General features: G+C 42.3%; 3 protein-coding genes across 4 annotated transcripts; 1 reads left to right on the top strand and 2 right to left on the bottom strand.

The window, feature by feature from the left end:
- Window positions 1-1,250: 1,250 nt before the first annotated feature.
- Window positions 1,251-11,226, bottom strand: tat (tyrosine aminotransferase). Its single transcript, XM_086302122.1, has 12 exons — window positions 11,071-11,226; window positions 9,164-9,468; window positions 8,957-9,061; window positions 8,754-8,821; window positions 8,414-8,572; window positions 7,836-7,974; window positions 7,693-7,745; window positions 3,808-3,960; window positions 3,541-3,669; window positions 3,256-3,339; window positions 2,049-2,147; window positions 1,251-1,958 (listed from the first exon to the last, which is right to left on the bottom strand). Exons 1-12 carry the CDS (start codon window positions 11,073-11,075, stop codon window positions 1,818-1,820), a joined length of 1,440 nt encoding a protein of 479 aa, XP_086158248.1. The 5' UTR covers window positions 11,076-11,226; the 3' UTR covers window positions 1,251-1,817.
- A 3,971-nt stretch (window positions 11,227-15,197) lies between these two features.
- On the bottom strand, window positions 15,198-25,852 carry LOC147326749 (uncharacterized). 2 transcript variants are annotated; one of them, XR_015130504.1, is made up of 10 exons: window positions 25,652-25,852; window positions 23,740-23,861; window positions 23,300-23,523; window positions 23,095-23,196; window positions 21,775-21,876; window positions 20,928-21,041; window positions 20,553-20,661; window positions 18,488-20,285; window positions 18,330-18,375; window positions 15,198-17,361 (listed from the first exon to the last, which is right to left on the bottom strand). XR_015130504.1 is itself a non-coding variant. In XM_086302120.1 (8 exons), exons 2-8 carry the CDS (start codon window positions 23,843-23,845, stop codon window positions 18,769-18,771), a joined length of 2,274 nt encoding a protein of 757 aa, XP_086158246.1. In that variant the 5' UTR covers window positions 23,846-23,861; window positions 25,652-25,852; the 3' UTR covers window positions 18,384-18,768. The 2 variants fall into 2 exon arrangements, 1 of the variants encoding a protein (XP_086158246.1); XM_086302120.1 differs by lacking the exons at window positions 15,198-17,361; window positions 18,330-18,375 and having other exon boundaries at window positions 18,384-20,285.
- pdf (peptide deformylase, mitochondrial) lies at window positions 25,106-27,364 on the top strand. The gene is made up of 3 exons (XM_086302121.1): window positions 25,106-25,241; window positions 26,021-26,631; window positions 26,732-27,364. The coding sequence occupies exons 1-3, from the start codon at window positions 25,237-25,239 to the stop codon at window positions 26,887-26,889; spliced, it is 774 nt and encodes a 257-aa protein (XP_086158247.1). The 5' UTR covers window positions 25,106-25,236; the 3' UTR covers window positions 26,890-27,364.
- The last annotated feature ends 594 nt before the right edge of the window (window positions 27,365-27,958 follow it).

Below are 27,958 nucleotides of genomic sequence, written 5' to 3'. Positions count from 1 at the left end.
AGCAGCATGTGAGTGTTGTTGATAGTCTGAATGCTGGTTTGAGATCAGCTTCAGTGATGAAGGAGGACATTCGGTGTGCATAAGGAGATTAAAGGCAGTCTTTAGGTCCCAGCTAGCTCAAACATGAGATAAAATACGCTGCACAGGTAAACTCGTGTTTTCTTTCTGAGCAAATCAGTTAAGCCAGGACTAAAGTTAAGCTTCATAACTGCATGAATGTAAGTTTTATATTTTACTGGAGCAGTGCTAGTCAATCCTTTCTTTTTTTTATTCCCTAAATATAGAAGTGTGTTGTTTGTTGTAATCATTTGTTTTGCATCAAATATTTTTAAAAATATTTTAATCCAGAGACAAAACTCGGCTTCTGGAAAAGAAAAAATGATCACGTTATGAGTCCTAATATTTGTTCCACTGTGTTGTAAACACAAGTTCTCCAAAATATTTATAAGAATTGATAAGAAACGAAGATCACTGAAACTATTAAAACCTCATTTTAACATGTTTTTGTTCAATAAGCCTCATAAGTTATGGATAAACCACATGAACCTTGTGTTTCTGTCATGTAGTGACTGATGCTGATCAACTGTATTTGGCTTTGCAGTTGTGCAAAAGTCTTGAGTCACCCCTCGTTTCTTTATATGTTGCTTCCTAGGAATCAGACAGACTTTCTTGTTGAGCAGCAGTTCTCTTTCTGAATCTCTTTTAAAGTTTTTCTTTGTTAAATCATTTACACTGATCTATGAATCAATTTTGCATAAAAAATACTCCGAACCCAAGGGATGAAAAGGGGTTGTGTAGATACAACTTAGCAAAGAACCAATTTGAAATTGTATGTTTACACTTTGTTACTAACTGCCTGTAGCAAAAATATCATTTGTTCCAGTTTCTTTAGTTGAATCTCTGCAAAATGCCAAAGATAGCACACTTTGAACTGAGGACTGGTGGGTCTAAAAATACTGTCTGCAGCAGATAAACAGTATCTGAAAGTCATGAGGAAAACGTCCTGCAGAGACCCGACAGGACCTGAGGGATGCATTTGGATGTTCAGCTGCTCCATCTACTGTTCACTGAAGCCTCATCAGAAACGTTCTCCGTGGAAGAGTGGCTGTCGAGAAGCCATTCTTAAAGAAGGGAAACGGGAAGAAAAGGCTGTGAAAGTTACGCAGGAACTGGACTGAAATCATGGAAACAGGTCTGATAGAGCAATGAATCCAAATGTGAAATTTTTGATTCAAATCATCAGAGGAGGATTATTTTGTTTCTGTTTATATTTTATTCTGCGATTTTTCTTTAACATTGAATATTTATCCTTTACTTGTTATGTCAGTACAGTTTATTATATTAACTGTTAACAATGGCACAAAATGCTGTGTCTGAAAATAATGCACAATATTTATACTTCGTCTATCTACATAGATAGATAGATAGATAGATAGATAGATAGATAGATAGATCGATCTCATGTATGGAGGTGATTATCAGTATACAAGGCTTATAAAAATAAACAAACACATTCACTTCCTCTACTTGTAGCTCAGGAAAAAAAGCAAGCATAAGCTAACAAAGAAGCTAGCTGCAGATTATATCAAAGAGGTGTGTAAGTGAAATACAATTTATATAAATATACAAGTACAGGTTAATACAAGCTGTCAGTATAAAATATAAATATCACATTTGTTCATTTCTTAAGAGTTTACATAAAAATTACACCATTAGATATGCTGTTGCATGCTTTTTGTTGCCATGGCAGCTTTTGAAAAAAAGATTTCAGGGTAATGTTGTGGTGGGACAGCTGTAAGACTGGTACAGCCCCTGCATTACTGGTCCAGGTCATTGCTGTCACGGCTGGGGGGGCGATAGTGGCTCTGGCAAAACTCCCTGATCCGAGCACAAGCCTCCAGCATCATCTCCTCCGGGACTGTCACCACAATGCGGAAGAAGTTGGGATACTCAAACGCCTGTGAAACGTCAGGAAGGATGGAGTTTAGAAATATGTCGGTGTGAGGACCGACGAATCAGCAATGAGAGGAAAGGTGATGGCGTCTTACCGAAGCAGGCAGACAGAAGACAGACTGCTCAGTCACCAGCCGTTCGGTGAAGTCCACATCGTTCTTAAAATCTGGGAAGTGATCCATGTCGATCCCAATCTGGAAAATGTAAACACCATGGTTGGTCTAACCTCTGAACTCTGAATGCTGACATCATTCAGACTCCTTTACTGTGTGCACACTTCATTTGTAGTTTCCCACCAGTCAATGAAATCTTTCATTTTCAAAGGTATTCAGACCCTTTTAGTGGTTCCGACGTGTTCTCAGCTGTATTCCATTTGCCTGAATCATCCTTAATCATCTGACTGGAGAGACTTGAGAATTTCTCACATGGGATATCAAATCCCATAATTTTTATTTCACGTCACCAAAACTTTATCTCTTTGATAAAACTATGTTGAAGCAGAAATCTGCCAGCAGTGTCCCCGGGTGCTTAGCGGCCAAACTTTGGGAGAAATTTAAAACCATGAGGATTCTTCCTACATCCGTCAGTCTGGCCAAACAGAGTAGCCAGGCAGGTAGGTCCTTGATCACAAAGGTGACCAGGAGCCCAAACAGTCGCTCTGATAGAGTTTCAGAAGTCCTGGAGAACCTGCTGGTAGCACCACCATCTCACCAGCACCCCATCAGTCAGACTTTTATGTTATGGGCAAAGAGAAATGTAAACTATGACAATCTGTCCAAAAGGCCATAATGTAACTATTTGTTGCCATAGTAGAAGCACTTTGTCCATGTATCTACATCTCACATCTGCACATGGACACGCCTAAACTCATTATAAACCCCAATACACTCATTACCTGCTGACACTAGCCCCACAGAGAAGCACGGCGGTGGTATCATCGTGCTGTGGGGTGCAGCAGGTACAGGGAGATGAATGATGAATGCAAATAAATATAAATATTGTAGAGATTACCTAAGCTGTAACTGCTGCTCAAAGACCTCATTCAATGTGTGAATTAAAGGTCTAAAAGCTTCTGTAAAGTTTCTGTTTTAAACTAACAAATCTGATTTTTAAAGTCATTTAAATGGTTAAGTGTGAGTCATTTGCAAAATCCAGACACTGTGGAAATTTCCCATAAAATGTGATAACCTGGGCACAGAGCACAGTTCACTGCAAAAATGATGATGCTAAGTAAACTAAATGTGACTGAGAAAATGATCATGGCACAGAAATTTGAATGCAAACCACACGTTCAACACTCACCATGATGTACATGGCTCCTGAAGGCATGACAGGGTTCAGGCCGGGGACGGAGGACAGCTCGCTGAAGCAAATCTCTGAGTTAGACTGAGGAAGCAAAGGATGATAAACCGTTCACACAGTGTCATGTGATGCATATTAATGTGCATTACTATGTGATTTCAGACAGAATTAAGACATAACAACAAGAATCTGGACTGAAGGAACAAAAAAGGAACCAGGGTCAGCTACTGCTACTCAAAGTTAATTATAAAGGTGGAATATATTAAAACAACTTCTCTCCATTACCTTAAGGAAGCCGATGGTGTTGTTGTAGAAGCTTTGAGGAGTGCTGTCGAGGATTTGCTCCAGCGCCCCCTGAACGATGCTGCAGGCTCCCAGAATACGCTGGCTGAGTTTTACCAGACCCTGTCGAATCTGAACGAAGAAACGTGTCAGTCGGGTAAATGTAATGTGCAAATTATTGTATATCATTGTGTGTTTGGGTTTGAGTATTGGAACAATCGGTCAACGCTTCCCCCATCAGGAACTGTAAAATAAATAAATAAAAAGTACCTCAGTTCCAAATATATCATCCCTGTCATGGATGAGGATCCATCCCATCCTCCAGCCAGGCACCAGCCAGCGTTTAGCCAAACCGCCACAGGACAGGATGGGAACATCATTGCTGAGGGATGCCATTGAAGGAGAACTGCATCCTGGGAAAACCTGAGGGCAAAAACAAGAATAAAAACTTTATATTACATATGCAGATATTTGACGTTTACAGATGTTTCATTGAGGCAAACTGACGTGCAGCCGTTTTAATTCATATGACTTAAAAGGAGAAAATCATCATGCAGTTGTTGTTTGGATCAGTTTGGGTTTCCCACAGACTGACACCACAGTGAAAAAAACGAGAGGGCTTGGAGATAAGCAGAAAAAAATCATAGGAATTCTTGGTAATTTTGAAATTATGTTATTAACACGAAGGCTCGGTGTTAAAGAGAGACCAAACTTTCTCAGGCAGATCAGAGGAAGGACGGGAAGACCCAGGGCTGGAGGTGGGTTGCAAAGCAAGTTGCAGATGCACAGCAACTATTGCTGACTGAAGCAGCTCAAAGAGAGCACTTGCTCAAAGAGATCAGCTGATGTCTTATTTATTAATTAAGCATTTCTGTAGTTATGCTTTCTTCATTTCAACTTGTGTCTGATGCCCTCCTTAAAAAGAAGAGGAAACAAACTTCTGTCATTTACACAGCGATGTATAGTCAGAACTACTTTCATCCTCATGTTCACTAACAGCATGACAGCAGCTGTTTACAGAGTAAAACACAGCAGCGAGGAAAGTGTTAAAAGACACAAACAACAATTACATCAACTTTTTGCATAATCTTCTTCCTGAAAGTCTCACAAAAATACCAGAGAGAAACAAAAGGAAGAGAGTTAAAGAGGGAGGCCGATGCTGAGGTAACCACAAAGAGAAACGTTTCACCCACAGAAAGCTGGTTCTTATTAAAGCTGCGTGACATGGAGAAAAGACACTACCCCGCATCCTATTGGCCAGACTGAAGTGAATGACATAACAGCAGCACTAACGTGATTGCATAACTCGTTTTCTGGCACAAATGTCTTAAACGCCTCTCAGATCAAGAGGAGGACAAATGTAAAGCATTGATCAACATAGATGCAATGAAAAGCTTGATGGAGACAATGGAGTGAATGCATGTGCAGCTGTGTGCATGGCTTATAACTGTGACTCATAGGCAGGTCAAACATCTCCACAGAGAGCATGTTGACTGTGCAGACGTGCCCCATAAAACCACAATTTATCACTGAAGGGCTTACAGAGGTGAGGAGCAGGGGCACTGACCCACTGCCTGAAACGTCCTAGGTGTTGCAGCTCACAGTCGCCGCTCACTGAAAAACAGGCCTCACCAGTGCACCCTGAGGCCACGTCTCCACCCACCACACGGCCCCCATTCCTCCCCAGGTTCTGCTGTAACAAAACCAGACAGCTGCAGTAATTGCAAGCACATGCAGCCAAAAAAGTGCAAAGTCATTCTGGTCTGCACATGCTCATTATGGAACGGTCCAATGGTGGCGAGGTGGTTTGTGGAAGCACCCAGTAACCCCGACTTTAAACTATTACACTCACAACAGCTCCCACAAAAACAAGCTTTCAAAAGTTGTTTTTTGTTCAGCTTTAATATCATCAAGCAGGCGAGTCAGCAAGTCCACTGCGACACAAGGCCTCCCAGTGTTTTTCCACAAAAGCACACATCTTCATCTCAACTCCAGAGCTGAGATGAAAACGTGTGAAGATGGCAAAGGAAATATCACAGACGATGCAGTGTGCAGCATGCATGTACTAAATGCCTCTTAAACGACTGATCGATCGATTGTTTTAGTTTGCACTCATTAGACAGACCAACACATTGTAAAGTGCAAAAGTCAAAACAGCTCAGATGTAACAAAGGACTGGAGGGAATAAATCCAAACAAGACCCAAACTGTCAACTTCAGCTGAGACAAAGATGATCGGAAACTCCTCAAAACGAACCCCCACGAACTAAAAGATGCTAAAGCATCATCGTTACTGTCTACTGCTACGTGAGTTTTATTTAGCAGAGACATGCCTGGAGGATAAAGGTGAGGCAACAAAGAAAGAAAGAAACGAGTGTAAGTTCAAATATTTCGGGAACCATTTATGTCAGAGGTAGAACACTCTATATGTACATATCATTTTTAAAATAATAGTTAGTATAAATGCATATGATGCACTTATAGCCTATAAAAAGGAAATAAAGGTGTTCTTACTGATCAATTTGAATTCTCAGTGGAAAATTACTGCACTGTTGCCTCATCTCCATTTGTTGCGAGCTGACAAACAATATGATGGCTGCCAGAGAGTGTGTCTGCTTATCTGTGGACATATTTGCATGACCTTCAACTAAACTTTGACCAGTACAGATTTTCCCAGACTGATGGTAAATGGCCTGCATTTGTATAGCGCTTTACTCAGTCCCTAAGGACCCCAAAGCGCTTTACACTACATTCAGTCATTCACCCATTCACACACACATTCATTGTTATAAGATATGCATGTTAAAATGTGTTGCATCACTGACGGTTTCAAGAAGAGTTGCAGAATAAGAACTTTTCACATTTTATGAGCGGAGATCTAATTTTATTACTTTCAAGTGCGAGAAAATATTTTAGCAAATGTGAGGACAATAAGCTTGTCCTCATAAACGTTACGTTACATTATTATTCTTATTATGAGCAAATGCAATACTGCTGATAATGAGCAGAGAAGGATTTGTAACTGGAAGGTTTATATAACATATTTAGTTCTGAATATAACAATATTTAAGACCCTATTATCCTTCGATGTACAGTAGACATTGATTGGTTTTAATATGTTGGAAAAGTTTTGCTTTTGAAAAAAATATCTGAAAGAATCTTGAGAAACAGGAATATTTCACAGTTTCTGATAATGCAAAGCTGATGAGCAATCAAACTTTTGAAAGAGCTCCACGATTACACCCACGTGTTCAGAAAAACAGTGTGACTGGTCCAGTATAGACCGAGCTGTCACTATATGCTGATGATTTAATTCTGTTTATTAGACAAAAATCTGTTCTAGCTTTATTCCATTTAATCAAACCTGAAATCTTTAAAGAAAACCTGTAAGTCACTGGGCCTAGAAAAACAGACCACAGTTTTGCTGCATAGTTCTACTGGAAGTCTGTTCCTGTTAAAAGGCAGGTCTTTCTCCCCACCATCACCAAGAGATGTTCAGAGAGGATCGTCTGATTGCTCGGGTCTTTACCTCACTATTTAAGGTGCCCTGAGACAACTGCTGTAAATTGGAATGAAATGTAATATTCCACACAGGTGAACAAACCATACACTTATTAGATAATGTCAACATAACTCCTTTTGGAGCAGTGCTGGTTATACAATGCTAGTACTATTTTGTGAGTGTACACTCGATACTTGTTCAAATGTTCAAATCACATGTTTTTGCTCCTTTTTGACAAAAGTTGCTTTAAATGTCCAAAAACATTTGTGTGACAATTTGTGGCTTTTACAGTTTTTACAACCAACATGACAAAATGATAAAATAGAAACATGTGGGACTTACCTTTTATATTTAGTACTGGACTGTATGTTTTAACATGGATGCGGTCTCACTTTAAATCTTTATCTATCCACTGCTTGTCCTTGCTGACCTCCCGGCCACTGGCCTGCACAGAGGCACTAATCCCCCCCATGTGCTGATGTGAGGTTGTGCACGCACATCAGCACATGCAGAGCCAGGGCAAATGCCACCAATTGGAACAGAACATCTACTGTCATTGTGGTTTAAAACAAAAAGAAAGTGCCTCGCTGGTGTTGCACGAGCCAAGCCCACCTGTGCTGAGATGCAGCTTGTGTCGACAGCTGCTACACTCACCATATCACTGTAGATCTCATCAGCCAGGATGGGGACACAGTGTCTGGAGGCCACTGGACAAAGTAAGAATGGAATTGTTTGAGAGATGTTGTGTTTGTTTGCTTACAAAACTGGAATTCTTCCCCACTCTGAGTGCAGCCAACCTTTGAGGATCTCCTGCAGGTGCTTCTTGTTGAAAACAGAGCCACACGGGTTGGATGGGTTGGTGATGATTAGACAGGAAGTCCTCTCATCAATCAGGCTCTCCATGTGCTGCAGGTCAACCTCCCACGACTTCTCCGGCTGTGAAAATAATCATAATACATGTTTATGCACCGATGAGTGTTTATTATCATTACTTTACTTGTATATTATGTTCATGCCACTTTTACTTTAGTAACTTTACAAATTACATGCTCATAAAATCTGATTCTTTGATATAAATGAATCCAGTTAACAGAAAACATAAATGCTGTGTGTTCCACAGCCTTCACCGTCACCAGCCTCATTCACATGTTTCCTGCTCTGTTGCTCCTTTGAGATGTGGTCATTAAAATATGTGAAATCTTTCTGGGAGAAATAACAGATAAGCTGAGTGTGGCAGATCCATTTGAGTTTACCCATGATTGATGTACTTGAAAAGATGATGCCACTAAAATGTAATAATCATAACTGTTCCAGCCCAAAAAGTGTTTAGTGCTTATGCCAGCATTAAAAACAGAGAAACTGTCCCCACACTTACAAGCAGGTTGTAAAGTTTGACCTCGATGCCCATGGAAACAGCCAGAGTTTTATATAAGGAGAAGCCTGGGCACGGTACCAGGATATTGTCTCCTGGGTTGCACAACACACTGATAGCCAGGTCGATGGCCTGACTGCATCCGCTGGTCAGAATCACATCCTGGAAGAGAGACAGGGTCTTCTTTAGTTCGGAGAATCTGTTCATTTCACACAGGAACTCAAAACAATCCACTGTAACAAGCAGATTGACGCCAAAGCCATTTGCTACTGAGTTTTTAGTAAAAGTGTAGTTCACATTTCAGATTTAGGGGCAGACGGTAATGTGTGTGAGGAGTGAGCACCTCTGCCTCCAGTGGAGCCTCAGGGCAGCTGTAGAAGTTTGCCACCGCCTGCCGACTCTGCAGGTAACCTGTCAGTGGACGCAGAGAAAGGATTCATGATTGTACATGTTCAACAGTTTCTTCTGCGCTTTGCTGGCTCTTAGAAAAACATATTCATCTTTGCATCTATCTTTTCACATCATTTCACTTTAGGGATGGCTCACCGACAGAGGGAGCATAGCCGTTGTATTTTTGGGAGTCTATGGCATCCTTCATGGCCTGAAGCACTGCACCATCGGTGGGCAGGTTTCCAAACACGGTGGGATCCCCTGAGGAGCAAAGGTGAAGGTAATCAGCAGTTAGAAAAAACAAAGAATAAGCATGATGCAAACCCCCAAATCTAAAGGGAATTTTACGAGGAATCTCCTCACCGATCGAAAGTGCGATCATGGGTTTTTCCGGGTTCGGGGTGAGCTTCATCCCATCCACGATGGCCCTGATGGGGTTGAGCGTGTTGTTAGCCATCTCCGAAGGCTTCACCTCCCACCTCTGCCTCCGGCTCTTAGATTTGATCGGGTATAAGGCGCCTTTGATGTTGACATGGTGGACGCCATTCCCGTGCACCCCGTTTCTGTTCACTCCATTTTCATTTAGGGTTTTTCCATTTACCGTAGTTTTGCCACAAACTCCATTCCCGTTCATCTGAACCATGTAAGACTTGGTCTCCATCCTGGAACTAAAGAGTCCAGCACAGGATTAACAAATGATTCATTTAATCAGACTCAGTCTTGTAATGTGCCGTACTTTGTATCTATACTCTCCTAGATTGCAGAGGTGTCAATTTCATATACAATATTTATATATTAAATATATAAAAATATGTATTGATATTTATCATATTTATATCTGTAACTGTATTACAGACATATTTATTAATATATTTATTTAATGTAAACGTATGTATTTTTATTTATTTTTCCCAGTTTCTGTAAATATGTAAATTGATACAAATGCATATAAATACCAATGCAGAAAAATCCTAATTCTATAAATTCATTAGTTCCTTTGTTTATTTTATTATGACTGATTTCATCATCAGTGATTCCTCTGCATTATAGAATGTTTATTTATTTCTATTTATTTATTTGTTTAGGTATTTACTAAAGAGAGAGCTCTGAGTGTTTGTGATGGTGCGGTCACCAACAACTAATAATATATAAATACATACATGCATACATTTACCAATTAATACATAAAGTATGTCAAATTAAAAATTTATTTTAAAAACAATTAAATCACCACAAAAATTAATTCAAATGAATACGAACATTTTACATTAATTAGATTAATTAGAATCTTTATTTGTATTTTTTATGCATTTAATTGCTCTTTGTGTTTTTAGTACAATGACATAAGTTGAGTCCAATGAAATAGAATAAATGAATTAATCTGGGCCTTTGGGTTCGCCTTCTGATGTTGATGCATTTAGTTCCTTTCTATTAAATACATTTAGTTTATTTAATTGTTCAATTCTGTTTTCATTTCTTTAATTTGGCTCCGTCATCTCCGGTATATGAACAAAGGGCTCCAAAAAAGGGGGGGGAGGGGGGTTCTTGGTGTTTATTGGGCCTGATTACTCCTGCTTACTTCCAGCTGTGTGAACTTTGTGTTTGGAAAATACTAAAATAAAATACTAGAAATACTAAAAATCTTCCACCGACAACCTTCATACATCAGTATTATCTATGGGTTTTTTGTTTTTTTTAAAAACGAATATATATATATACACACACACACACACACACTCATATATATATATATGTACTATACTATATATACTGTAACAGTTGTTAATGGTCTCGCCTACATTGTGAAAAAAATCTTTTTCCTGAGGTACAAAAAAAAAAAAAATTTGTAAACTTTAGGTTTTGTGCGTAAAAAAAGAAAAAACAAGAAACAATTTATATATTTTCCTCATCAACGTGAATTATTGATCTGCTCAGATTTTGATCTCTTTTGCTGGATTACACTTTAACTTTCAAAGCTTTTCTGTTCAAGATTGTAATAAATGAAAGTGACCGCATTCACAGGTTAATATTTCATTGATAATTCATTCATAGATTCATCGGTCTACAAAGAAGCTGAGGTTTAGTATTAAGTGGTTTAAAGCATAAAGTTATCCAGTCGTAATAAGAGTGCTGTAATGTGTAATATAAGTCTTTGAAAACTTGTAATTTATCAGGATGCCACTCAATTCATACATGATTTTAAATCTGCCAATTAATGAAATTACATAATTTTTTTAAAAAAAGAAAGAAAAATAATGTTGTTTACTTACCTCATGATTTATTCAAAGTCTCCAAAAAGCAGCAGCGCAGTTTAATCGCTCTCAGTTAAATTAAAGAACAGAAGCCAGGATGTACAAACCCGGCTTTATAGCGAGATCCCTGAAAATGGGTGTTGAGCCCTGCCCATAATTCCATTGGTGGAGGTTGAGGGTTGTACCATCACACCCCTCTAACATCACTAACCAGAACCATACGACCACAAAACCTTAACAGCATCAATCAGCATGTAGGAGCAGTGAAAGAGAGGAGCTGGCCTCACGCACAGGGAGACCGCCTCAGTGCGTCACGCCAGAATCAGCTGGGGCCAAAGCGAGGGTCTGACAGCAGGGCAGAAATCTATTGATCGTGAAGGCAAATATGAGTCCCACAGCCGGGGACATATGAAGGTCTGCAGGAAGTGAAAGTCATCTTCATCTCAGGCCAAAACATTACTAACATTTTAATGCTTTTAATGACCTAAATACACTTTTGTGTGTGTGTGTGTGTGTGTGTGTGTGTGTGTGTGTGTGTGTGTGTGTGTGTGTGTGTGTGTGTGTGTGTGTGTGTGTGTGTGTGTGTGTGTGTGTGTGTGTGTGTGTGTTGTGTCCTTTACATATTGTTGTGATTTACATTGCTGTGCTTGAGAGTCACCATCTACTGGAACCAAATTCCTTGTATGCGTTTGTGCATGTACTTGGCCATTAGACGCACTTTCCATGGAAGAGTCCTTCTTCCATGGAAATGAATGAGTCTAGTTTCCAGCACTGATCAGAGACCATCCAGATCAAAGCTTTTCCCAGGAAATATCAAAGTGATGTCATCACCTTCCACTGCTTCCTAACTTATAAACAAGGTTTCTTCTTTGCTTTATGCACATAAAACCATAAGACAACAGAAAAATTATGAAAGAAAATTGTGAGAAAACAAACTAGGCTCTGCCTGTGAATCACAGTCTTCCTCCTTCCATCTCCTTCTCTGGTCTTTCACTCTCCACTTGCTGTCCACCTGAGAACGAGGCACAATCTGCTATTATTTAATTATCCACACTTAATAATAATAATGATGGACTGGATTTATACAGCGCTTTTCTAGGCACCCAAAGCATTTTACAATGCCACTATTCATCCACACACTGGTGGAGGCAGCTAGAGTTGTAGCCACAGCTGCCCTGGGGCAGACTGACAGAAGCCAGGCTGCCATATCGCGCCATCGGCCCCTCTGGCCAACACCAGTAGGCAGGAGGGTAAAGTGTCTTGCCCAAGGACACAACGACCAGGACAGAGAGCCCAGGGATCGAACCGGCGACAGATGCGCTTCCTGACCCCCTGAGCCACGGTCGCCCCACTTAACAACTCTTGCACCTAATCCATAATAAAGTAATGACAGGAAATGTTATAGAACCAAGAAATTGTGTTTATTATTGTTTTTATACTTGAATACCTCTGCGATGCAACAACTGATGCGTGTGTTATTGTGACCTGTCCTGTACTCCAGCTGCTGAGGGATTCACTGCTTTAGCCTCACACAGCTGCTTCTGTCACTGTTTCCTCCTCGTGTCCTTACGGGGCATGTCTGGACAATAATATAACATGAGTAATAATTTTAAAAAATCGATACACATAAAACACACACGCACATGCAGTGATCTCCAGAATACTGTATATACTGTATGGCCACAAGTTTGCATCATGGTGCTGATCCATAATCCTTCCCTTATTGGGCGATTGTGGCTCAAGAGTTGGGAGTTCGTCTTGTAATCGGAAGGTTGCCGGTTCGAGCCCTGGCTTGAACAGTCTCGGTCGTTGTGTCCTTGGGCAAGACACTTCACCCGTTGCCTACTGGTGGTGGTCAGAGGGCCCGGTGGCGCCAGTGTCCGGCAGCCTCGCCTCTGTCAGTGCGCCCCAGGGTGGCTGTGGCTACAACGTAGCTGCCATCACCTGTGTGTGAATGTGTGTGTGACTGAATGTGTAAAGCGCTTTGGGGTCCTTAGGGACTAGTAAAGCGCTATATAAATACAGGCCATTTATTCCTAGTGCTATGATAATAAAGTAAAAATTATAAAATAATGTATTTATGATGATTCAGTTTGTTTGGCTGTCCACCCTGTGCAGGCAGCAATCTGACTAAATGTTTAAACTAAAGAGATACAATCATTTTGCTGCTGCAGCATTTTGTCATATTTAAAATATAAATCTAATCTATAATCTGTTTACAGATTATATATACAGTGTGTGCGGTTTTTTGAATATCATAATTCTAATATTATAATATTCCATATTTATGTGGCAGGGAAAAGCCCTGTAGCTCTTCACGACCTCCTTCCCGGCTCGTAACCGGCACGCACTGCCGTCAAGGGCGAGCATTGGTTAATGGACATCATGTGACTGATGCAAGCCTTTTATTTAGCAAAATTGTGAATAATAGTTAAATGTTTTTGTTGAGGGGCACAGGCAGGACTCCACACGCACACACATAGAAGAAAAAATGCCTCAAGAAAAGGGCACTTGGGGCACCCAACGTGCTCAAGCCCCCTCCACCCCCTCTGCACGTGCCTGGCGTGAACACTAAACTGATCATCACGTCTTGTCTTGTCAGGAAGCTGGTAAGGAGTGTGTTGTGGGAGCGGAGCTTTGCTGTAAATATCGAGTGTTGGATTTCCACCTTTCACACCACGGACCACAGAAGGAGTCACACTTTTGAAAACTCTTCAGACTCTCTGTTCATTATTCAGTGTAAATAAACTGACTGTCGCTCACCGGAACTACCTGGTTGGATTTTATAAGACTTAAATTTATGGTTGTGCCCTCTTTGTTCCAGGCCCTGGATACATAAATCATAGTACAAAACACAGGAAGATGCAAAACACTGGGTCAAATGACCCAGGACCATGACACGCTCAGCCTTTCTCGTCCTTTTTAAAGGAATGAAAATGTACAAGTCCAACCTTAGTGATGTAAAGAGTGTGAGCAGCAGCCAGATGCTGTCTATCAAATGCACTAGATTATCTGATCATCGGTAAGTGATGAGGTCCTGGCAGTTTGGAGATCTGGAGAACCAAGAAGGAAAGACAGAAAGTGCTGCTGCTCATCCATCTCAGAGGTCATTTCAGAACAAGTCCATCATTCTATAGCAAGAACTCCCCAACGAATTCACCCCAAGGTCAGACTACGCAATACTCAAGTAAACAGCAAAAAACAAAGCACAAAACTTCTGGAACAGACGAGACCAAAGTGGAGATGTTTGTCTATGATACACAGCAGAACGTTCGGAGGAAAGGCCTCAGAGCAGCTGTCAGCACAGTGGAGGAGGAGTGATGATTTGGGCTCTGTGTGCTCACTGAGTGGTCACTGGTCAGTGAACTCCTCCAAACCGAACCACCTTAGAACGATTTACAGTCTCTGCAGCTCCTGCACATCATTTACGCTTTTACGTCACGTACCAAGACAAAAAGTTAGTGGTTCATGGAGGCTATAAAATACTAAGACTGACGTTTGACTGAGAAAAACATGTTCTGCATTCACGTGTGCGGACAGCCAGTCACTGTGTTCTCAATCAATAGCCGACAAACAAACAGAACTTCAAACCAAACACACTTAATGCTCGACAGCTACAGTGAGCACTCTGACTGGCTGACAGTGAAGAGGTGGAAACTACTCTTTATGCAACGGCCCATCAGTCAAGCATCATGCAGTCATTTCAAAATAATGTCAATGAAAAGGAGACTCTCCTCTAGCTTTCAGGTCTGAGAGGTGAAGCCAGCGTTCTGCCCACTGACCAGCAGGGAGTGACTCCTGTTTACAAAAAAGCAACAGCCTCTGCCCCATCTTTAATCTGCTGCTGTGCTGTGGATGGTTTTGTCCTTTCACAGAGGGTGGATTGTTTTTGTGGTGGTGATCTCCTCCATATGGAGCTATGGGCATCTGAGTGGCGTCTGACAGAAGCAGCTGTAGCAAACGAGTTTTATTGAGGGGACCATGACGTTAATTTGTAAATAAGATTTTTCTGTGGCATCTGAATGAGAAGGAAAGCTAACATGACAGTGGCAGAAGCACTCAGCAGGAGGTTTCATAGCAGGACTTCACTAACCAATGAAAGCTACAGTGGCTGCCTTTTATTTTCAGTTCAATTCAAATCAGTTTTATTTGTATAGCAACAAATGACAAGAACAGTTTACTCAAGGTGTTTTATACTGTGAGGTAAACACAATTTACAAATAATAGAATACTTTAAAGTCTCAGCAGGAAGACTGAAGAATGCCTTTTCAATGTTATTGTGTGACTTCTGTTTCTCTTGTTTTTGTTTCATGCTTTTGGGGACATCCTGCAAAATCCTGCCTCCTAATCTGAACGAACTCGATGTGTTAGTAAAAAAAAAGGTTTGCAAAGTTGGCAAGTTCTTCAAATGTCCTGCCTCAAAATGCTAAAAAACTAAAACTGTGTTTATTGGCACAAACAGCCAGAAAAAAAACTGTTTTCCCTGTTTAATTTCTATCTATGTGAGGAAATGTGTCTTATTAGAAATACAAGAGCCAGATAAATCTATACTTGTAAACATTTATAAAACCCTGTTTCTTGTTAATCCCTTTAACTCACAGATAACCATAAAAAATATTGTTTGAGCAAATAAGAGAAAGAGTTACTAACCAGATATTTTGGCTTCTTGTGTCACCTTGCAAAGTTTCGTGTGGCTGTCGATCAACAGAAGGCCAAGAAGAATAGCCGAGACCATAATCCTTATTTAAATAAAGAAGAATTACTAAATTCATTTTCAGCAGGGATGCACCAGCATCTGGTGATATCAGCCAATAGACTGATGTGAGTGCTTCATATGAGTCGCTTTATTTTAACATCAGCAAAAGCTCAGAAAGTTAAAAGATGATTAAAGAAGCAACAACAACAATGAAAGAAAGGACTTAAGGTCTTATGGGAAAGCTCAGAAATGACCGTCTCTGGGACTTACATCAGACACGCAGCAAAATGAAAATAAAACAGGACGCACTGACAGTAGCTGAAATCATCATCATCGTAATAACTCCGCTTTGTTTGTAATGGCGAATAACGGTTACTGTCACCTCGATGTGATTTAGATTGTGTTGTAGGTGGTAACAGGTCACATGCTGATCTCTGTGGCAGATATATTGGATTATAGAAGGTGGCAGCATGAGGCGTGAATGTTTTCTGTCTCTGTGTTTGAGGCAGCAAAACTGAACCGGTCTGTTTGAAAAGGAGCTCTGCTGCCTGTCCAGTATGTCCAGTATCCGTCATGGAACAACACTGTCACGTCCTCTCCACCACAGGGTGGAGGGTACCAGCTCTCATCATTTTGGTGCACACACTGAAGGATCTTAACTTCCTTAGGAAGTAGAGCCTACTCATCCCCTTCCTGTGCTTCTCCACATCACTGATGTCAGTAAACTCTGTGTCTGTGTTGGCCTTCATCTCCATACAGAAAACACAAGGAAGAAAGAAGCACGTCTGACATCTGCAACCTGTTAGCTTTGCAGGTTCTGATTTTACAGGTTAAAAAGCCTCTGGGGGCGGCGTTTAGCTGCACACAAACTGTGGTTAAACCACATCACAGGGTCCGAGTTCATCACGTGATGTACATCTCATCTTCCTTTGTATCCTGTCCTGCAAAGACCTGTATTCAAGCACAAACTAATAAAAAAATCACATTGCAAAAGATAGTTACTGACAATTTCTGAATGGCGTTTAATTATATTTCACAAAAATGCAAAATAAAGCAAGTCCGTGATCATTTCAGGCTTTCATCGTTAATGGTTTTTGAGATATACGAGCACAAATGTGCAAAAGGAGACGACTCAAAAACCACAGAAGAAAGTAGCAGTTCCAGGTAACACTGCACTAGCTGTTTGCTCTGTTTGCAGGACAAAGCGTTATAAAAATAGCTTTGTCCCCGTTGCTGTCACTGAATTAAATAAGAACTGTTTTTGATTCGAAATATTAAAGTATGTGTCACAGTGAGTTTTATATATTTACTAGGTATGTGTGTTTTTAAAGGGATGTCAAATGCTGTCATTTTTCTGTAAAGCAAATTTACCTTGCCTTTAGGTATAAATAAAGTTACCTTACCTTACCTTACCTTACCTTATCTTTTTATCCTGGCTCCATCATTCAAGGCCAGGATGAGTTAAGCTAGTTAACAACGTCCTCATTTTACCCCCACCATGACGCTGCGCTTATTTACTGTTCCCTCCAATAGACCTGTGTAAATACGCATCTGCAAACAGAGTGGGTGGGACGATGGTTGACCTCGGTGCTGACCCGTGACTTGTAGATGTCCTGCAGAGGAAAAGTATACACGACTACCAGTGATTGGTCCTTGGAGTACGGAGAGGAAAACCAACTAGAAGCAGTGCTGGCAGTGACGCCAGGCGATATAACCAAAAGCACTACAGCACAGCTCAGCAGTAATACTGTTAAAGCCACACGACACCACCAACCAGCAAATATTCATCTGTTTTAGTCGCTCTGTCATCATCCTGCAGTGGTTTGCACTGTTGCCTCGCAGCAACAAAATCCTGGTTTTGAACCCCACGCAGGACCTTTCTGTGTGGAGGTGACATGTTCCTCTGTGGGAGTACCCAGAGAGTCCAGAGTCATGCCGTTAGTGGGGTTAGGTTAATTGTGTGTGTGAATGTGAGTGCGATTGTCCGTCTGTGTGTGTTAGCCCTGGACAGACTGGTGTCATAGCTTAAACAAAAATACAACATAAAAATAAAGAGGTGTTAGGAACCAGATGAGAACTGGGAATACAACTGGGTTGTACGCTTCTCTGTTCTTCCTCCAAACATAAGCAGCGTCTCTGTGGCCAAAGAGCTCTAGTTTCACCTCATCTGAACAAACGGACGAGCTTCCAGTCTGCGCTATCTTCTCTTAGTCTGCAGCCTCACAGTCCCTTCCTGTGCATCAGCTCAAAGCTTCCTGAGCTTTTATACTGTGTGTAAACTGAAGATAACCCTCAGGTGTAACTTGATTTTACAGCTTTGACCATCAGAGTTAGAGCACATCGTTACACAGCAGTGCTCTGTGCTGTGGCTCAGTGAAAAGGTTTGCACTGGTGCAAATAGAAGTGATGTGTGCTTTCTATAAGAAGCTGGTTCCCCACTTGGAGAACGTTTTGAGAAAAACTTTAAATTTAATAGGGGGTTAAAAAAAAAGCGTGTCCTTGTTTTTATGTCGTGTGAAGTGAAAACAGGAAGCCAAAAGTTAGCTGTGCAAATGGAAATTATATAATCAGAAACATTTACCTCGGTCTGGACTTCCAGGTGGGGTAAAAGTCCTGAAACGTTGGACCTGCCGACGGAGCCAAACAAAACACATTACGAAAACACAACCTCTGTGTTGTTTATTCTCAATTATATAATCAGAGACCTGTTTATGATAAACCCGAACACTCGATACACACCTGCTACAATAAAGCTGCACCATACAAACGTTTACAAGAAGCTTTTCTTTCCTTTCAGTTGAACGTGTTTGAGTGCTACCTTCTTCACATTTTAATAGGGAGACAAATCTATTTAAAACAATTCTATGTTCTGTGTTTTGCACATCTACATTCAGTTAGCGTAGAGGAACCGTGTTGGCTCACAAGAACAGACAGATCATTAGAGAGCACTGATGGCTGTATCTTCACGCGGCATCTAAAAATACTCTAAAAACTCGAGTACTCGAGTAGGAGAAATTAGTTCAACTGCTGTCACCGTGACTGAGCACTCTCGCATTTTCATACTCTAACAGAAGTCTTTTCTTTTTGATGTGAGGTCTATAATCAGGGTCACGGTCAGGTGACTCCTCTCCGTCACTGCTTGAGGAATCAGTGGAGTAAAGAGCGTTCACATCGAAGGAAGAGTCTTCCTCCTCTTGCTTCCTCCCTTCCTCGCCGTCGCTGCCTTGCTCCACGGGCTCTTCCGGCCCGGCTGAGGCTTTCCTTCGGGTCGATAGGTGACACTGCTCAGAGCTCAGCCTGGTAAGACTCACGTAGGGTTGTAGCAGCTTGGAGTGCAGCAGCACACCCTGACTGGGCAGCGATAGCCTCAGCTGAGCTCTGAGGCCTCGGCTGGTTTTGTCCCTGCCTGCGGCAGAGGAGGAGCGTGAGGAGCGCCGGGCGGTTCCTGATCGAGGTCTGCTGTTCTTTTGTGGCTGACGATGGCGAAGAGAGCTCCGAGGGACGACTTTTTTAGATGACTTGGAAGATGGTGTGATTTGATTGGCAGCACAGGCAGAGAACAAACTCTCTGACTGAGCACCTTTCTGAGGAGGTCCAGAGACACTGATGTCACTGGCTGTGGCTGGAACACCCATCTGAGAGGTACTTGGGTCCTGAACAAGCTGCTGGGGGGTTTGAGCAAATGCCTCCAAATCCTCCTTGTGTCTGTTGGTACTGCAGACCCGTCTGAGCTTTCTCTGTTCAGTCGGGGTTTGACACCAGGCAGAGCGAGATGAACTGTTTTTGTCTTTTACGTTTCCTGAGGTGTGATGGTGTGGAGAACTTAGCATCTCCGAACTGGAAGAAGCTGCCAGAAGAAGCTGCTTTGGTGATGCTTGCTGGTGTTTACAGCTCGTCCCGAAGGAGCCGATGTTCACCAGTCGGACCACCGGTGACAGCAGAGCAGGCAGCGGAGAGCCCCGAGCAGACGAGGCCTGAGGCAGAATTTGTGCTTGTGAGGTGTCGCCTGAGGATCCGAGTGACCCGGAGCTGCGCCTGTATTTGGGTTTTGCTGTTCTGGATGCTTGGACTGCTGCCCGAGGAGGGCTGGGGGTCTGCGAAGGTGGCTGATCGGACGGACAGGGGATGAGGTCAGATGGTGTGAGGTCCTGCGATGAAGAAGTAGAAGACGACGACGGGAAGAGCAGGGGAGATGAGGAAACGTTCGGCTGAAGGAGAAGCTCCTCCGAGCATCCCCGCAGGATGCTCTTCACCCATCGCTGGTGTTTGGAGCAGAACTGAGGGGTGGGGGCCGCCTCCTGAACACTTGTGCTGCTTCCCTGACTGCCCTCTTCCTCCGCTCTCTTGTTCACCTCATCTTCCTCCTCTGGTTGCTGATGTCCTCTAACGTCTGAGCTCCTGTCCGAAAAACTGAAGCCGTCTTCGGACACGTCGCGAGGAGCCTCCTCTGGATGAACATCTGGATTAGTTTGGCTTAAAGCCGACTTAAAGAGTTGAGGCGACCGAGATATCGACGACTGACGACAGGAAGCAGCATCTAAAGAAAGAAAACAGCGACACGCTTGATACTGATAACAGTGGATATTCATAATTTCACACAAAGATCTAATCCTGCTTGTGTCCTAACAGTAAAAATATACAGTTTAAAAGGAGAAAATTACATAAATAAAAAGAAACAGCAGAAATGGTAAAAGCCACGACTCAAAGCTAAAGAAATCTACCCTAAAATAAAATAAAATATAAAGTTATTATCTTTTTATGATGTAAACTTGAGGTGAACTTTTCGTGTTGAGCTGTTTCTTACCGCAGTGCAGCAGCTTCTTCAGGGTCGCAGCTATGGTGGTGGAGTCAGAGCTTATCACCTCTAAAAGTAGCTTCTCCTCTTCAGTCACAGGGCTCTGTTTCTTCAGGATCTAGTGAAGCACAAATGTTCAGTTATCACAGCGAGACATTCTCACTGCTGGCATTTCTGCTCGTCTTCATTTCCCTCATCAACAATCTTAAAGGAAACTTGTGGAGTTTTTGACCACATGAGGTCGCTGTAGAGCCAACGGGACAGTTTATCTACATTCAAACTCTCATTTTTACAAACGCATCTTTAAACCCTGCACACACACACACACACACACACACACACACACACACACACACACACACACACACACACACACACACACACCTTATCAATGTAGGTATCTCCTTGTAACACAGCATCCAGCTCATGGAGATAATGCAGCAGCCTGTCCTCGACTTTCTGGGCATACCGTTCCCCATACTGCTCGTCCATGTCATTCTGCAAGACAGACAAAAGGCATCATCCCATGAAATTCAGCATAATAAGTGCAAAAGTCTTGAGCCACACTCCGTTTCTACGTCCAGATGGGCAGATTGAACTTTTTGGGATTTCTTTACCTGGATGACTGAGCATGCAATCATGAAAGACGTGTTTGGGAATCACTTTGTTGGTGCAAAAATATGATTTTATGTCTGTCAAACTGCTTGAATGATTCAAGCTAAGGGTAAAAAAAAAACCATTCCTCTGGAAGTGGTGCGAGGACTGAGAACGAGCAGCCAATGTCCAAAGTTCTAGCACATTACTGTTCCTCCACGCTTGATCGCTTTTTCAGGTTGGCAGTCCTACGACTCTGCAGCTCACGGAAAGATTTTGTACATCGTAGCTCTGCAGCGCACCCTGCTGGCCACAGTTAGGACCGCTTCATTTTTGGCCCAGCTGGGATGAGTTTTTCTCTACTAAGAAATCTAGTTGTACAAATACATGCAGGGTTGCCTTTATGATAATTCCAAACATTCGAGGTTTGATCAAACCCGACTGATTATTGTGAACAGCACTGTGTCTCAAAGCATAACTTTGGGGAAACTGCAATGCCTTTATCCAACAAATCCCAAACTGTATGATTTAGAAATGTGCTGAATGTGCATGAATCACGTTGGGCATGAATATATTGGGACTGAAATGTATATAGAATATTCTGGATCTGTCTCATAATCACTTACAGGAGATTTACCTTAATGTAATGTTCAAGTTTGTCTTTGTCCATAGCAAGTGTTTGCGCCAGAGTCCTAAAGTCCAGGTGGTTCTTCCTCATGAGGAACATTTCTCGTTGGCTCTGTGCAAAAAACACCAGAACACATAGAATCACCTGTTGATATAAGTAAAGTTTTTCATGCAGGCAACTGTAACTGTTCCCAAAAGCCAATTCCAGGTATGCTATCACATTTTTCAATATGCAACAACACAAAATGTTATGAACGATTTACTTTATTCACAGAATAAAAGTGCCTCGCTCGAGGCTTCAGAAAGAGGACTGAAGGAGAAAGAACGGGTGAGGTCACAGCGATGAAGTACATCTATTATATACAGTCTATGACAGCACACCACCAGTGTGCCATCTGTGAGGAGGCAAAAACTAACAAATAGTTCGATTCAGTTTTATTTATATAGCGCCAAATCGCAACAGCAGTCGCCTCACAACACTTTATGTTGTCAGGACAACATACAGAGAAAGCTCCATCAGTCAAACAACCCAGTATGAGCACTTGGCGACAGTGGGAAGGAAAACTCCAGCAGAGCCAGCCTCACAGACTGAGGGAGGGGCGGCCATCTGAGCAACCGGTTGGGGGGTGAGTGGAGGGAGGCAGGAAAACCCCCCCACAAACTATGGAAGACATCCAGAGCTTGATGCTTCCTGTCTGGTGTCTGAACTTTTCCTTTACCTTTCTTGAATATTTATTATAAAAATGTATCATTTATATTCTTAATCCTGCTGTAACACAATCATTTTCTATGTGGGATCAAAAAGTATCCATCCATCTATCTTTCTTCTTGATGTCTAAGGGGTTCATTTAAAGGAAACAATCGATGCAACATGTATGAGACATTTATGAGAGCTCAATCAGCCACAATAATAAAATCATTGACAGGTGAGGTGAACAACAGCCATCACTGTGTTCCAGTGCTGAGTTCTGCTGGGAAACCTCGGTCTCGACATGTTTTACCACCCAACCAAACACCGCGGCGGACAAAACACACTCCAACGGACAACAACACTGCTCAAAGGTAGCAGCCTCCCTCAGCAGGACAAGACAGCAGCAGCACACACAAGCTCATGAACATAACAAAGCCTCCGACTGGACGTGCCAGGACAAGTCCGATCCTGTAACCCACTCAGACCCAACAGGACACCCCCGGAGGCTTTGTGCCCCAGTGGTTCGGAGCTGTTCGGTGAGTTATGCATAATATAAGGCAGGTACTTTTAACTCAGTTTTGGTCTCCACCAGTTCAACAGTGGCTTCCAGTTAGTTCCGGTGCAGGGCAGGTCACTTACACACTGGTCTTGGTACTCGGGGAGTTTGCTCGGGAAGAACTGGCCAATTTTTGACACGGTGTCAACCATTCCCCGGCCCTCTTTGAGCATCCACATAATGACCTGGAAGGAGACACAGGAACCACCAGCAGGTGAACGTTCACGAAGAAACAACCCCATTTGACATTCCTGTACATGCTTACTGGACCACTACTTATTTCCCTACCATGGTCTTGAGGCCAAACATGATCTTCATGTGTTTGATGGCAGGAATCAGTCTGGGTAGAAGTCGGTACGTGGTTTCCAGAAACCCTATCACCCTCTCAAAGTGCTCCAGGTCCCTGCTCTTTATGATGGAATAGACCTGAGCAGAGATGACGCGCAGCCTCCACGAGTCTTCCAGACTCAGAGGTTGGGAGTCCACATCTGGCCAGCTGGACAGGTCCAAAACTGTGAGCACACAAAATGAAGCCAGCATGTCACAAGCAAACGCAAAGGCATGAATACTTTTGTTTCTAAGACTTTCTTTATCTCTGCTGTTTGAGATTAGCTTTGCAAGTTTCATGTATATGTTTCTTTTACATCAGTATAAAAAACACTCAGACAAAGGAGTTCAATAAAGTTTTTGTTGTGTTAAAACTTTTTATTAAAATCCCCAGAACCAACCTTGTTGTATATCCATCATCTTGTGAGTCCAGACATGCTCTATGATCCACACAGGCAGCTTAGAGAAGCTCTGCATGCGTCCAGCCCGCAGCTCCCCTCCGTCCATGGCTCAGCTCCGCGGGCTGTGTGGAGGGAGACGGAGGAGAGCATCAGCCCGCTGCACCTCCTTAAACCCCCGAACCACCACAGCTGGACATGTACCGGCAAGTTGAGGATGTCACGCATCTGAACATCCCCGGCTTTTTTTTTAAAAAAATGTTGCAAATAACTTCCTTTGCATGCCTTTATTTAGCATTTCAAAATAAAAGCTTAGGAAGCAAGAAACCCCGTCTCTCTCTGTAACACCAAGTGTGTCAAATTTGCTTCATGTTTGAGTTTTTCAGACTTCGTCATCGGTGTTATTTTTTCCCTCCTCGAAAAACTAATAGATTGCACAAAGATTCAGCAAACATGATACCAGGTAACCTTTTAAAACCTGAACCATAAAATAACAGCCAGAAATCTTTCGTTTTTTGATAATGGAGTGTTTGTTGAACCTTTAGACTAATATATCTAAAAATATATCACATTTTAATCTGCATATATGAGTTTTAATTTGTATCACATTTGCTACATTAGCCGTATGTTTGCAATTTAGGAATTAAAAATGTGTCATGCAATTTATATCATTTTTTGAGGGTAAAAAAAGTCACGCTGATGATGTAGAAGTCTCAAAAACTCACAAAAACACATGTATCAAATACGATATGCTTGGCTTTAAAGGGTTAAAACTCAACTACAAGTTTTTTAAATTGTGAGGAGATTCAATTCAACTCGATTCTAAAATAAAAAGTATCATTATTATTTGTCAACTATTTAATGGTTCAGGCTTTAAAGGCCTAACAGACATTTACCAGTTTGAGATGAATCTGCTGTAAAGTTGAACACAGTACAATATGAAATAAAAAGGAGAAATAAATGTTAAAGCAGTATATGGATATATAGAGATATAAACTGATGAATATTATGGTGTTCCCATCTTTCTTCAATAAGTTTATACGTTATTAAATTTGAACTAACTAGTTAACTGTATAAAAATTGCTCAAAATCAGTCATCAAGATTTAATTTCCTATGATAATTAATATCTATGCAGCCAATAAATGTGTCTATTGATTCTATTTGTTTGTTTTTATTACAAAACATGTTTACGTGATGCAATCATCTGATCCGAGCCACGGTCTGAGTAACTCACTCACACATGCACTGTATACTTAGATCAAGTCTTTTGCACTACTTTTGAGCACTTTGTTCTCCCATGTGTGCCTTTTCTATTGGCCATAATTGGCCCATATTTCGTTGTACATGCACAATGACAAAAAAGGGCTGCACATGGACTTTTATTGTGAAAGCGTGGTTGACCAGGAAGAACTTTACCGGAGCCGTGAATGTCTCTGCCCTGACTTCACCCTCCAAACTATGCGGTCTTGTCTAATCCACAGCGGAGCTCAGACGGTTCTATGAGGTAACGGGAAGCTGCAAGGCTTCGTTTTTGTTGCGCTCAGTCAGTGCTGACAGTTATCTGACTTTTTATTTTTATTCATTGTTACATCAACATGCTAACGACCTAGCTTCAACAGCTCACGGTCGCTCTTGAACTGGCGCGCATGTTTCGTTGCACCTGGACAAACCGCTAGGTGGTGTCTGACTTAACGCTAAACAGGTGTTTCTCTAATTGATGTGTGCTGAGGGTAATATTAAAGAGCGTGATGTAAGAAATCACGCGGCGATATAAACAAGTTCAAGGGTGGCTGGTAATGCTAGCAGCAGTTTGTAGCTCTTGGGTATAAGCTTATATTTCAATGACAGAGCTAACCATCGAGCTCTCTGCATCAAACGGCGATGCTTGAAAATATAGAAAGCCATAAGACTTACCGGACGTGTTAGTTGTAGTCATTAAAATAAAAAGGGTGTCCACTAAACACTTAAAAATATTTTTTTAAAATTCCAAGTTGCGGCCCTCTCGTGTTAGCCGGTGTCCGCCATCTTTGTTTTGGTTCGGAAACACAGGTGCGACTTGGGAAATTGAGTTTTGCTGTATGGTTTGAAGATGGTGGCACTAGCAAAAACAGGCATGGGGATGCTAGAGATGCGGTGGCAGATGTGATGATCTGTGGTGACCTCTTAAAAGAAGAATGAGCAGTATTTTAAACCTTCTTACTGATGGAAGTCAACAAAGTGTCAAAAGATGTCTTTGCTTTCTCTGACAGACCTAAATGGCCTCCTTTTGTCTCTTTGTCTCAGTCCCACCATGAACACGTCCTCAGTGTCTCTGCTCCAGCTCTCCTGGACCGGGCTCAGACTGTATGCATCTAAAGGCCATCGCTCCGGAGCCCTGAGCCTGATGGCAGCAGCTTCCACCCGTCTTCCACACACCTCACCCTGTAGACGCTCCTTATCCAGCAACGTCAAAGTGCGCTCCTACCTGCAGTACGTCAAACGCAAGATCATATCCCCCCCCAGTCCTCCGTACAGCCATGTGTGTCAGGTAGGAGACCCGGTGCTGCGTTCACATGCAGCTGCTGTGGACCCTTCAGCTGTAACAGGACCTGAGATCCAGCGTGTCATTAAAACTATGGTGGCAGTAATGAGGAAGCTTGAGTGCGTGGGACTGAGTGCGCCTCAAATTGGCGTGCCACTCCGGATCCTGGCTCTGGAATATCCCCAAAAAATGTTTGAAGAGAGCGCGCCTGCCACGAGGGAGGTCCGCGGTCTCTCCGTCCAGCCCCTAAGGATCTTTGTGAACCCACAGCTGAGGGTGCTGGATGGTCGGACGGTGCTGTTTCAGGAGGCCTGTGAGAGCATCTCGGGCTTCTCTGCCACGGTTCCCCGCTACCTGTCTGTGGAAGTGTCTGGTACGCATGCTTAAAGCTCAACAGTGACACGTCTCATTTAAGAGTGTCCACATTTGTAAGGTGTGCCTTTGTCTCGGGCTTCTGTCTTCTCACCCTGCAGGTCTCAATGAAAATGGCGAAGCTGTAACGTGGCAGGCTAGTGGCTGGTCGGCCCGGATCGTCCAGCACGAGATGGACCACCTGGACGGCGTCCTCTACGTCGACCGCATGGACACAAAGACCTTCATTAATATCAACTGGCAGGCACACAACGAATAGAGTGAACACCTGCTCAGGGCAGACTGGCTAACTGGCGATGCACATGTGAACGTGTCTTCTGGTTTCTGTGGACCACAGATCTGTACTTTGACAATAAATGCTGAAAGGATGCAGAATGGATCTTTAAATGTTGTTGCCTTCCATCATAGTGAAGAAAGGATACGATTGGGCAGGACTCAGTTAAAAGGCTCCAACAGCTGGAACACCAAAACACTGATGTGGGCTAAAATATTGCTACCTTATAAAGCGTGGAAACTGCTTTTCAACACATAAGCAATTATTTGTGTCATTAAAATGTTAATTATAGAAGTTATGAAAGCTGGTTTTTTGTCTACAGGATACCTGAGGGCTGTGGTACGAAGCAAGATGAATGATTTAGCCAGCTTCGTCAAGCTTAAAGAGTTTTCTGTGTCACAAACTTCTAAACCACCGTGGTAATGATGAACACATAACCTGAATTTCAGTTTAAAATGAACTGAATTTGAATTAAAATGTGCAAAAATCACCAACTTTCAACAGTTTAGCATTTTACTGTTATATTTTTATTTTCTGACAACATCCCTGTTTGGAGTAGGGCAGCGGTCTCCAACCTTTTTTGCGCCACGGACCGGTTTATGCCCGACAATATTTTCACGGACCGGCCTTTAAGGTGTTGCGGATAAATACAAGAAATAAAACTAGTACCGGTACCGAAAAAAAAGATTCATAACACACGTGAAAAGACCCAGGAAAACAGAGCTAACGATGACAAAATAACGCTGAAAGCTGATAAAAACCCTGAAAACTATACATTTCACACCTGAGCCTCAACTGTCGCGGCCCGGTACCAAACGACTCACGTACCGGTACCGGTCCGAGGCCCGGGGGTTGGGGACCGCTGGAGTAGGGGACACTCACAAGGATCATTATGTGGAGGGAGGAGTCACATGACCCCACAAACTGCCCCTTATTATGGGAGCACGCATCAAACCCGAAACAAAAAGGCTAGCTTAGCAAAGTGGCTAACCATTGTGTTTTTCCTTCATATCTCAAACTGAGGTTTCAGGTTTTGTTGAGCCAGCTAAGGCAA

The sequence above is a fragment of the Aulonocara sp. 'chitande type north' Nkhata Bay genome, linkage group LG7 (assembly GCF_057382095.1).
Source record: "Aulonocara sp. 'chitande type north' Nkhata Bay isolate Kocher_YH1m ecotype deep benthic linkage group LG7, A_spYH_male_GT1.1, whole genome shotgun sequence".
Lineage (NCBI taxonomy): Eukaryota > Metazoa > Chordata > Actinopteri > Cichliformes > Cichlidae > Aulonocara > Aulonocara sp. 'chitande type north' Nkhata Bay.
The sequence above is the reverse complement of the archived record's forward strand: the minus strand, read 5'-3'. Positions and strand labels throughout refer to the sequence as shown.